The 12718-nt window shown below is 45.1% G+C and overlaps 1 protein-coding gene across 1 annotated transcript; it reads left to right on the forward strand.

Moving 5' to 3' along the window:
• Positions 1 to 1613: 1613 nt before the first annotated feature.
• On the forward strand, positions 1614 to 4735 carry LOC308460099 (tigger transposable element-derived protein 1-like). The gene is made up of 2 exons (XM_080976093.1): positions 1614 to 3316; positions 4605 to 4735. Exons 1-2 carry the CDS (start codon positions 1630 to 1632, stop codon positions 4658 to 4660), a joined length of 1743 nt encoding a protein of 580 aa, XP_080832219.1. The 5' UTR covers positions 1614 to 1629; the 3' UTR covers positions 4661 to 4735.
• Positions 4736 to 12718: the final 7983 nt, after the last annotated feature.

Below are 12718 nucleotides of genomic sequence, written 5' to 3' on the forward strand. Positions count from 1 at the left end.
GTAAAAGGAAAATTGGTGGTCTTAAAATTGGATGTGTATAAGGCCTTCAACACGATTAGACATAAATTCTTATGGAATATTATGCGGGACGTGGGATTAGGAGAGAACTTTGTGGAAGCAATCCAGGAATTGTATAGAGAAGGGAAGGCTGCGGTCAGAGTGAATGAGGGGGTTTCAGATCAATTCACCATACAAAGAGGAGTTAAACAAGATGTTCACTCTCACCACTACTATTGGTATTGGGTATGGAGTACTTGGCAGACAGAATACGAAACTCAGTAAGGATAAAAGGATATAAGAAAGGAAAGGAAGAAATCAAGTTAAACATGTACAGTGGTGCCCCGCAAGACGAACGCCTCGCAAGACGAAAAACTCGCAAGACGAAAGGTTTTTTCGTTTTCGAGTTGCTTCGCAAGACGAATTTCCCTATGGGTTTGCTTTGCAAGACGAAAATGTCTTGCAAGTTTGTTTCCTTTTTCGTAAAACCGTTAAAACCCAGGGTGCATTGCTGGAAGAGGTGCAGTTGCGACTTGACTTCGAGGAGCAACACATTGCACGCGGTGTGGTGGCCTTTTTGAGCTTTTTAAAGAATTTGCTGAATTTTTGAAGCTTTTCCAAAACTTCTTTTGCAGCTGTTTGGTAAGTTAAACTTTTAAAACTTTTTGGGGGTTTTTTGGATTTTGGGTTGGGGTGTTTAGAATTCAAGGACTTGGTGTTGGGGAGAGGTTTGCAAGAATCTGGGAGCTTGTGTGGTTTTTTTCTGCATTTTTGTGATTTTCTTTGACCATTGGGCCATGTTTATTTTTTTTTTGAAAAAAAAATCTGGGTTTGAATTTCTGTGTGCTGGGTGGATGGGGGAACAGTTGAGGAGGGGTTTGCAAGAATCTGGGAGCTTGTGTGGTTTTTTCTGCATTTTTATGATTTTCTGTGACCATTGGGCCATGTTGTTGTTTTTTGAAAAGTTTTTCTGGGTTTTGAATTTCTGTGTGCTGGGTGGCTGGGGGAACAGCTGGGGAGGGGTTTGCAAGAATCTGGGAGCTTGTGTGGTTTTTTCTGCATTTTTATGATTTTCTGTGACCATTGGGCCATGTTGGTTTTTTTTGAAAAAAAATTCTGGGTTTTGAATTTCTGTGTGCTGGGTGGCTGGAGGAACAGCTGGGGAGGGGTTTGCAAGAATCTGGGAGCTTGTGTGGGTTTTTTTTGAATTTTTATGGTTTTCTGTGACCATTGGGCCATGTTGTTGTTTTTTTTGAAAAAAATTCTGGGTTTTGAATTTCTGTGTGTTGGGTGGATGGGGGAACAGTTGAGGAGGGGTTTGCAACAGTTGGGGAGGGGTTTGCAACAGTTGGGGAGGGGTTTGCAACAGTTGGGGAGGGGCTGGGGGAACAGTTGAGGTTTTTGAAGACTTTGGTGATTTTTAAAGCTTTCCCAAAACTTCTTTTGCAGCCATTTGAGGATTTTGAAGACTTTGGTGATTTGCAGCCATTTCGTAAGTTAAACTTTTAAAACTTTTTTGGGGGTTTTTGGATTTTGGGTTGGGTGTTTAGAATTCAAGGACTTGGTTCTGGGTTTGAATTGCTGGTGTTTTTTTTCTTTTTCTGAGTTTACGAAGGTAACAGCTGTGCTGCCATGGGACCCAAGAAGACTGCTGCTGCTGCGGAGGCCGGCAAGAGGAAGAAGGAGAAGGTGACGCTGGAAATGAAGAAGGAGATCATCCGGAAGCACGACGGTGGAATGCGTGTGACGGACCTCGCCAGGGAGTACGGCAGGAACCCATCGATCATCGGGACCATCCTGAAGATGAGGGAGAAGATCCTTGCGACTGATGCAGCCAAGGGAGTCACCAGGATCGTGAAGAACCGCCCAGCTGTTCTGGAGGAGGTCGAGAAGTTGCTGCTCATCTGGTTAGAAGAGAAGCAGCGTGCAAGGGACACAGTGACTGAGGCCGTCATTTGTGAGAAGGCCAAGGCCTTGCACGCAGACCTCATCCGGGAACAGCCAGGAACCTCAGGCGAGCCAGAAGTCTTCAAGGCAAGCAGAGGCTGGTTTGACCGGTTCAAGGCAAGATCTGGAATCCACAGCGTGGTCAGGCATGGAGAGGCTGCCAGTTCTGATGTTCCTGTGGCTGAAGACTTTGCCTTGGAGTTCCTGGAGGCTGTGAAGACAGAGGGCTACGTTCCACAGCAGGTCTTCAACTGCGACGAGACCGGGCTGTTTTGGAAGAGGATGCCCAAAAGGACTTTCCTCACACAGGAGGAGGCCAAGTTGCCTGGCCACAAGCCCATGAAGGACCGTCTGACCCTGCTCTTCTGTGCCAACGCAAGCGGCGACCTGAAGATCAAGCCCCTGCTGGTGTACCACTCGGAGAACCCACGGGCCTTCAAGAAACACAAGGTCGACAAGGAGCGGCTGAGTGTCATGTGGCGATCCAACAGCAAGGCTTGGGTCACACGTGTGCTGTTTGTGGACTGGGTCAATCTTGCTTTTGGCCCTGCTGTCAAACAGTACCTGCTGGACAACGACCTGCCGCTGAAGGCTTTGCTTCTGATGGACAATGCTCCTGCTCATCCTAAAGGCCTTGAGGTGGACTTGTTGGAGGAGTTCAGCTTCATCAACATCATGTTCCTGCCGCCTAACACCACGCCACTGCTCCAGCCAATGGATCAGCGGGTCATTGCCAATTTCAAAAAACTCTACACCAAGGAGCTTTTCAGGCGATGCTTCGAGGTGACTGATTGCACCACCATCACCCTGCGGGAATTCTGGAAGGACCACTTCGACATCGTCACCTGCTTGAAGATGATCACCACGGCCTGGAACGGGATCAGCCAGAGAAATTTGAATTGCGCTTGGCGCAGCCTGTGGCCGGACTGTGTGGCACCAAGTGACTCTGATGCACCAGAGTCAACAGTGGTGCAGGACATTGTTGCCTTGGGGAGGACCATGGGCCTGGAGGTCACAGAGGAGGACGTCTGCGAGCTGGTGGAGGAGCACGACCACGAGCTGACCACCCAGGAGCTGGTTGAACTGCAGTCAGAGGTTGCGCAGGAGCAGGCCTCGCTGGAAGAGGAGGAAGCAACTGAGGAACGGCCGTCCTCCAAAGAACTGAGGGACATTTGCATGAAGTGGAAGGATATGCAGGCTTTTGCAGAGCGGCACCACCCTAACAAGCACGTGGCACATGACCAAGCGAACACTTTTGATACGACGGTCATGTTGCCTCTCAGGGAGCTGCTGAAAAGGCGGATGAAGCAGCAGACCATGGACAGGTTCCTCAGCAAGAAGCAAAGAGTGGAAGAGGAACCTTCTTCGAGTGGTCCCCCAGAGTCTTAGAAAATGTAATGTACCCTTTTTTGATTTTTAAATGTTTTTCCTGTCATGTTTAGAAACTTAATTTATTGTTCCTTCAATTTTTGATATGCTCTTTAAAGTATGTGTGACTTTAAAGAGCAGTTAATAAACTATTGTTGTACCAAATTTGGCTTTGATTGGACTTTTTTTGACCATAGGAACGCATTAATTGAATTTCAGTGCATTCCTATGGGAAACCGTGCTTCGCAAGACGAAAAATTCGCTAGACGAAAAAACTCGCGGAACGAATTAATTTCGTCTTGCGAGGCACCACTGTATGCAGATGATATCCTATTATTATTTACAAACCCCTTAGAGGGTGTAAGAGAATTTATGATAATCCTGAAGGGTTTTAAAGAGGAGTTGGGATTGGGAGTAAATTTGGAGAAGTCTGAAATTTTATTTTGGGATGTAAATAAAGAGGAGAAGAAGGAAATTGCAAAAATGACAAAGATGGATATCAATAGGGGGGAAATTAAATACTTGGGGGTAAATATTATTAAAAATATTGCTAGGATTTCAGATGTAAATTACAAAGAAGCATGGAGGAAGATCAAGAAGGACATAAAATCATGGAAAAATAAGAATTTATCTATTCTAGGTAGGATTCGAGCAGTTAAAATGTTTCTGGTACCAAAATTATTATATTTATTTCAAGTAATTACACTACCCATTAGGAAAATATGGTTCAAAACATGGAATAAGGTATTTAAAAATTGGATTTTTGGAAGTAAAAGAGTTAGAACCCCAGACATAGTAAATTATTCATCTCAAGAAGAGATGGGATGGGGAATACCGAACTTAGAATTTTACTATGAAACATTCCAATTGAAAAATCTAATAGATATTGGATATAAGGATGGGATTAAATGGATAAGGCTGGAGAATGAAATAACTGAAGCAATAGGAAGAGAAGGGATATTTAATAGAGATATTAATACGGCTTTTAAGAAGACAATAGGACCAAGGAAAACTGCATTAGGAATCTGGAAGAATTGGAATACGAAATAGATGCCAACATACTCAAGGTGGACGCCGTTAAAATATATGCAGGAGGGTCAAAGGGAACCGGGATGGACTTCCGGGTTAGCGCCATCGGCAATGGCGGGGTTCCTCTGACCGGGAGGAACCCGCTCCCTGAAAATCGGGTCTTGCCGCCGTGGCGAAGGCGGAGACCCTTTAAAAATCCCAGGCGGAGGAAGCCTGGGAACGTGGGATTCAGCTGACACCAGGAGTGCCTCCCCTACTCGCAGGGAAACCCTTTTGCGGGGATCCGAAGCGACGTGGGGTGAGTGGCGCGGTGTTTTGAATCGACTGCTACTTTTACGGAGTGAAGCCGCACAGCCGTTGCCGGAGAGGGCTGACTTTTTCCTGTGGACAATTGGACTCTAAACAAGTACCCGTGAGTAAAACGGAAAATTGGATTAAGAAACATTTAATTTGGCACTGAAGCAGGAAGGTTCTAAACAGGAAGTCCGCCTCCCGCTTTTTGTAAATAGACTGAAGCAAAAATTTGCAAGCTAAAGTCTGGAAAGCTGCATATGAAGGACTAAATTTCCTTCAGTTATAACCATCAAAACCCCTCTTGGAAGTAGGAGAAAAGGGGGGAATTTTAATTGTTCAAGCCTGCAGGAGAGAGAGTAAAGAAAGATAAATTTCCACCGTCTCAAACCTGGGAACAGGGTGTCAGAGACAGAAATTCTTGGGAAAGTTCATTGACTGTGAATGGAACGTCTTTTGACAGATAGTTAAAAAAAGAGAAACAAACTGATTCCAATGTTGCCTTTTGCAATTAAAAGATACAAAATATATGAAAAATGAAAGTAATTTTCCTTTGTTGGATCTGCTTTCAAAAGATGGATACAAATAGAAATTGTCTTCTCTAGAGGGAGTCTGTTAAATTGTTGCTGGAGTCAATCTGGGGATTTTACAGCTGCGAGATTACGATCGTTAGACCAGACTCTGGCCTTGAATAAAAATGTGTTTAGAAGTTTTGGTGCTTGCTTTTTGCAAGACAAGCGCTTTGTTGGAGCAGATGCATGAGAAGATGGATTTGATGACTGTTGCAGTCAAAAACTTTGGACAAACGGCGAATATCCATATAGAAACCATTCAGGAACCAACTCAGGAACTTGTTTTGACAGGGCAAGTGCAAGTGCAGAAGATAATGGAGGAGGTCGCTGTTGAACCTCAAGTAACACAAATGGAGAGACCCGTGGCCCTGCAGGAGCATAAGCCGCTGTTTTTGAAGATTGAATCTGGAGTGGGCCAGGGGGGGTCTGGAGTTGTGGGGGCTTTTAATTTTGGAGGGTCTTTGAAACATGCTTTTAAATACTTTCTGGACTACAGTGCTGAGTGTGGGGAATGGGACTGTGGGGAATGGGCTGATCTGCTGAGGGGAGATGGAGATATTTTTGGGTCGGAGTCTCCCCGAGACCTATTCCTCAATGAGAAAGGAAAGAAACTAAGAAAAAGATGAATAGAAGACAAAGTAAAGTGCAGGTATAAAAAAGAAGAAGATCTGCAGAAGGGGCATGGAAGAGACTTAAGAGCCTCGGACACAAGAGCACCAGGTTGATGGATTAGATGGAATGGACAGTAAGGACTGACATAACCCGAGACCAGGAAGAAGAGACGTTGGATGAAGATTGGAAGATTTTTTTTAAAAAAATAATAATTTGAGAATTAGAGTAAAATTAATGAGTATTAGGAAAAATGTTGGAATGAAACTATTTGGCTTTAGTAGAAATGATATAAGGAGTTATGTATAAATAAATATTAAGTTTTAAGATTTAAGGTATTTTATGGTAAGATAAGGTTAAAATAAATTAAGGTAAATTGAATGACAGAACACAGTGAAAGATAGCAAGGATTTGCTGAGTGAATTAATATGTTAGACTGTTAAGATAAATTACTTAACAAAAATTGAGAAAGATGGAAAGAATTTGCTGAAACAATGAACTAAACTAGAATACAAAAAGGGAGGTGTGAGGAGGTCGAGGAAACAAGCAAATGAAAGATAAAGATATGGAGTATTGGATCTGTGTTTTTTATTGTTGTATTGTTGTATTGTGTTTTATTTTTTTTATTTTCCTTTTTTATGTATTGAAATGTATGTCTTGTTGAATTTTTTTGATGTTTTTTTTTTTCTGTAACTTTTAAACTTTTAATAAATATCTTAAAAAAAAAAAAACAAAGGGAACTGGGATGGTGGAAGAAATTAGAAGATCAGGGATTTTATAAATTAAAAGATATGTTCGATGAAGAAGGGAATTTAATTACAAAAAAAGTTTTTTTAGAAAAAATAGGAAAACAATTTTGGCTGAAAGTGCAAGGACTTTATGATTTAATAAAAACGGAAAGAGCAGAGGAAACGATGAGGACAGAAATGAAAATAGATATGGTGCTGAACAAAAGACAAATAACGGAGAAAGGGATAGCAGGGATGTTATATCAACTGATGATAAGCCACAAAGAAAGAATGATAAGGATAATCCAGATTAAATGGGAGCAGGAAGGTATGATCCATCCAAACACAGCCCAAGAACTGATGAAGAATATAAACAATATTAAAATAGAAAAGTATAAAGAATTAAGTAGAAAATTTTTATTAAAATGGTATAGAACTCCGGCACAAATGGCGTATATAGTGAAAGGGTTTGGTCCCAAATGCTGGCATTGTGGTCAGGAAAAAAGACTATATTCACACATGTGGTGGGAATGTAATCTGGTTAAGGAATATTGGCAAAAGATTATAAAGGTAATTTCTGGATTATTTCAAATAAACATAGAAGTTAATAGGGATTTGTTATTTTCGGGAATACTGGGAAATAACAAAGTAAAAAGTAATAAGCAAGAGTTGTACAAGATTATGATTTTAGCTGGAATGGCAGTTATTGCTTTGGGATGGAAAGAAAAGGCCAAATGCAATATGGGGAAATGGAATGATTATGTTTTTGAATACGTACAATCAGAAATATTCGCACAGATAGTGGCAGAGGATAGATGGGAAAATAAATGCCAAAGAATCACAAATAAATGGGCATTTTACAGGAACTGGATAGAAAGAGGGGAAGCCAACCCTAACATACAAGCTCGAATGAACAGACTGTGTACATGGATAAAGATATAAAGAAGGAAGGCCTGACCGGGGGGGGGGGGCTGGAGTGGGGAGGGAGGGGGAAGAAAAAAAGGAAAAAAGTAAACCGGATGGTATTTTGAATTGATTTTATTATGTAAGCCTTTTTTCAGAAACCATATATATCAATGTTATGTAGTTATGCATTGCCTGTTGTCTTTGTCCATGGAGTTTTCTTGGCAGGGATACTGGAGTGGCTTGCCGGTTCCTCCTCCAGGTGGATCATGTTTGGTCAAAACTTTCCACTATGACCTGTTCATCTTGGGTGCCCTGCTCGGCATAGTTCATAGCTTCTCTGAGTTATTCAAGTCCCTTCGCCACGGCAAGGCAGTGATCCATGAAGGGATTATTTGAATTCTGGTGCTGGAGGAGACTCTTGAGAGTCCCATGGACTGCAAGAAGATCAAACCTCTCCATTCTGAAGGAAATCAGCCCTGAGGGCTCACTGGAAGGACAGATCCTGAAGCTGAGGCTCCAATACTTTGGCCACCTCATGAGAAGAGAAGACTCCCTGGAAAAGACCCTGATGTTGGGAAAGATGGAGGGCGCAAGGAGAAGGGGACGACAGAGGACAAGATGGTGGGACAGTGTTCTCGAAGCTACCAGCATGAGTTTGACCAAACTGCGGGAGGCAGTGGAAGACAGGAGGGCCTGGCGTGCTCTGGTCCAGGGGGTCACAAAGAGTCGGACATGACAAAACGACTAAACAACAAGAGTTATGCATTGTAGTATAAATGAATTCTGTTTTGTATACTTTGTTTTATAGAATATATATAATAATGTTATGTTACTAAGCAAATTTAATAAAACAGTAAAAGGGGGGGGGCGGAGAATACCCTGTCTAGATGCGGAAACCGACAGGCAGGGAGGGTGTGTTGCTTTTCTTGCTGGCCATTACCTTCTTTTGTTTGAGGGACCTTTCAATGCAAAACAGGATACTTGGCAAACAGTAAGAACATAAGAACATATGAAGAGCCCTTCTGGATCTGGCCAGCCGCCCATCGAATCACAGACTCATAGAACTGAAGAGTTGGTAGGGACCCCCAGGATCATCCAGTCCAACCCCCCACAATGCAGCTGTCCCACACGGGGATTGAACCTGCAACCTTGGCATTATCAGCACCACGCTCTAACCAACAGAGCTCTCCAATCCAGTCTCCTGTTCTCACAGTGGCCAGCCAGATGCTCCCAAGTTCAAGAACAACTTTCCCCTTCTGTAGTTTCCAGCAACTGGAGTTCATAATAATAATAATAATGATAATTTTTATTTATACCCCGCCCTCCCCAGCCAAGGCCGGGCTCAGAGTGGCTTACAAGCAATAATAAAAACAAGTTAAATGATTACAACTTAAACAAAATTAAAAAATACAACATTAAAATATTGAAACATTAAAATATTAAAATGTAGCCTCATCGCAGAAGGAGAAGGAAAAGAAAAAAGAAAGAGAGGGAGGGAATCAAATTGGCTCCAAGCCAAAGGCCAGGCAGAACAATTCTGTCTTACAGGCCCTGCGGAAAGAAATCAGATCCTGCAGGGCCCTGGTCTCATGAGGCAGAGCGTTCCACCAGGCCGGAGCCAGTGCTGAAAAGGCCCTGGCTCTGGTTGAGGCTAATCTGACTTCCTTAGGGCCCAGGACCTCTAGGGTGTTGCTATTTATGGACCTTGAGGCTCTCTGTGGGGCATACCAGGAGAGGCGGTCCCGTAGGTACGAGGGTCCTAGGCTGCGAAGGGCTTTAAAGGTCAAAAGCAGCACCTTAAATCTGATCCTGTACTCCGCCGGGAGCCAGTGCAGCTTGAAAAGCACTGGGTGAATATGCTCCCATGGCAGAGACCCCATGAGGAGTCTCGCTGCAGCATTCTGCACCCGCTGGAGTTTCTGGGACAGCTTCAAGGGCAGCCCCGTGTAGAGCGAATTACAGTAGTCAAGCCTGGAGATGACCGTCGCATGGATCACTGTGGCCAGGTCGGGGCGGGAAAGGTAAGGGACCAACTGCTTGATGCGGCGAAGGTGGAAAAATGTCGCCTTGGCTGTTGCTGTAACTTGCGCCTCCATGGAAAGGGAGGCGTCAAGGATTACACCCAAACTCTTAATGGAAGGCAATGGCACTAATTGGGCCCCCGCAAGAGAAGGGAGTTGGTCCCTCATCCCCATGCCATCCCGACCCAGCCATAGGACCTCTGTCTTCAAAGGATTTAGTTTCAATCGGATCCCACGAAACCATCCAGCCACAGCTTCCAAGCATCTGGTCAGTGTGTTCGGGGCCGAGTCGGTGTGGCCATCCATCAGCAGATAGAGCTGAGTGTCATCAGCATATTGGTGACAGCCCAGCCCAAAGCTCCGGATAATCTGGGCAAGGGGGCGCATAAAGATGTTAAAAAGCATCGGGGAGAGAATTGCGCCCTGCGGCACTCCACACACCAAGGAGTGGCGCGACGACATTTCCCTCCCTAGTGCCACCCTCTGTCCCCGACCAGAGATAAAAGAGCACAGCCAGTTACGGGCTATGCCTTGTATCCCCACGTCTGCGAGGCTGTGGTCCAGAAGATCATGATCGACCATGTCAAAGGCTGCTGACAAATCTAAAAGGATCACCAGTCCTGACCCACCTCGATCCAGCTGTCTACGGAGATCATCTGTTAGGGCAACCAGAGCCGTCTCGGTCCCAAAACCAGGACGGAAACCGGACTGAAATGGATCTAAAGCCGATGTTTCCTCCAGAAACCTACCAAGCTGTTCAGCAACCGCTCTCTCAATTACCTTACCCAGATATGGAAGATTTGAAACTGGGCGGTAATTGGATAGGTCTAAGGGATCTAATGAAGTTTTCTTTAAGAGTGGACATACCACTGCTTCCTTAAGTTCCCCTGGGAATGTCCCCGTGTCAAGGGACAAATTGATAATTTCAACCAGGGGGGTCCGCGCAACATCTGGACACTCCCTAATCAGCCAAGACGGGCACGGATCAAGGAGGCAGGTGGTGGGCCTACTAACTTGGAGGAATCTATCCACATCAGCAGGGAGTATTCGATCAAAATGGTCCAACACTGGACCTGAAGTCAGTCGAGGGGCCTCCAGTTCAGTCACTGTATCTGAATTGGCAGGGAGGTCACGGCGGAGCAACAGGACTTTCTCCGCAAAAAAGCTCGCGAATGCCTCACAGCTGTGGGTCAAATTTGTGCTTAAATTTGGTTGTCCTCCTAAGGACGTTATTGATCTAATTATTCTAAAAAGTTGTGCTGGGCGAGAGCTAGCGGATGCAATGGAAGCTGCAAAGTAAGATTTCTTAGCAGCTTTCATAGCCATCTCATAGGCTTTCATAAGCGTCCTATAAGATGTTCTTGAGGCTCCGTCACAAGTCCGTCGCCATACTCGCTCTAGCCGTCTGAGATCCCACTTCATTTTCCGGAGCTCCTCAGTAAACCAAGGGGCCCGGTTTCGACGGGGTCGCAGAGGACGCTTAGGCGCAATCTCATCAATGGCTGCCAAGAGCCGGTTATTCCAGTCCTCAACAAGGTCATCTAATGAGTCGCCAGGAGGAGCAGGGTCCCGCAAGGCTTGTCGGAATCTATCAGGATCCATCAGTTTTCACGGACGAGCCCAAATAGGTTCGCCAACCGAGCAGGGGAGGGGAGAAGCATCGCTGCCTTCGATTGTGGCTAACTCTCGCTGTGCACAAACATTATTTCACATGAATAGAACTAGAGTGAAACATATGCGCTGTGAAGGCAACAAGTGTGTATTTGTAAATGTATCTGGCATACAGGTATATTCATCAGGGTGGCATTGATGATGATGATGTTGATGATGATGAAATACGTAATAAATATAGGAACAAAAACCAATAATCCCCCTGGCACAACACATATAAAAGAGCTTTGGATGTCAATCTGCCAAAGGCCTTGTTGGAGAGGAACGTTTTCGCCTGGCACCTAAAGATGCATAATGAAGGTGCCAGGCGAGCCTCCTTGGGGAGAGCATTCCCCAAATGGGGAGCCACTGCAGAATAGGCCCTGTCCTCATGTTGCCACCCTCTTGTGGAGGAGGCACATGAAGAAGGCTATCTGGCGTGCAGGTGGGGTTGACCACAGATCCTTTTCCAGGACACATTCAGTGGCGAAATTGAGTCTGCACAACCAGCACAAATGCCCAGAAAATGGTGGGGGAGAAGCTTCTCCAGTTTACTGACAGCAGGTAGCAGTTGGGGAGCAGGACCCGGTTGAGGTTTTTCAAGTCAGTGCAAGATCTCAACTCCGCTGTGTTTGTTTTCTTTACAAACGGCATGGGTGTCCCCAAAAGCAGTGGAAGGGTGGATGAGCCCTTCTTAAGATTTTTGTCTAGGACTTCCCATGGAGCAACCAGCCCACGTTCCCAGAGTGGAGAGAGCTTGTTCTTTGCAATCTGCAGCCTGGGAATCAGCTCTATTGCACAGTCTTATGGGTGATACGGGAGTTCATCTGCCTCCTTTTTACAGTACACACAGAATCCTAGAATGGTAGACTTGGAAGGGACCCCCAGGGGTCTTCTAGTCCAACCCCCTGAAATTCAGGAATCATAGCTAAGGAATCACTGACAGATGGACACCCAACCTCTGCTTTAAAATCTCCAAGGAAGGAGAGTCCACCACCTCGCAAGGGAGACTGTTCAACTGCTGAACTGCTCTTACTGACAGAAAGTTTTTTCTGATGTTTAGTCAGAATCTCCTTTCTCATAACTTGAAGGCATTGGTTTGAGTCCTCCCCTCCAGAGCAGGAGGAAACAAGCTTTCTCCCTCTTCCATGGGAACTTCCATGGGACGAGATATTTGAAGATGGCTCTCATATCTCCTCTTTTCCGGGCTAAACATCCCCAACCTCATCAACTGTTCCTCCCAAGGCTTGGTCTCCACACTCTTGATCACCTTGGTCGCCCTCCTCTGCACACCTTCCAGCTTGTCAACATCCTTCTTAAACTATGGCGCCCAGGACTGGACACAGTATTCCAGCTGTGCTCTGGCATCTGGAAGGGAATGGCATCCCGGTAGCAACTGGCTTTCTTCTGTTGAGACGGTCAATCAGTTCCTTCCTTAGCAGACCGCAAGCTTCACATGGGCCCACAGTGTGATGCAGCAGCAAAAAAGGCTAATGCTATTCCAGGCTGCCTCCACTGGTCTAGTGTCCCGATCAAGGGCAGTAATGAGTCTATGGCACATGGTCTGACTCTGTATAAGGCTGCCTCCTATGCCTCTGAA

This window comes from Podarcis pityusensis, assembly GCF_964106645.2.
Source record: "Podarcis pityusensis genome assembly, chromosome: 12".
Classification (NCBI taxonomy): domain Eukaryota; kingdom Metazoa; phylum Chordata; class Lepidosauria; order Squamata; family Lacertidae; genus Podarcis; species Podarcis pityusensis.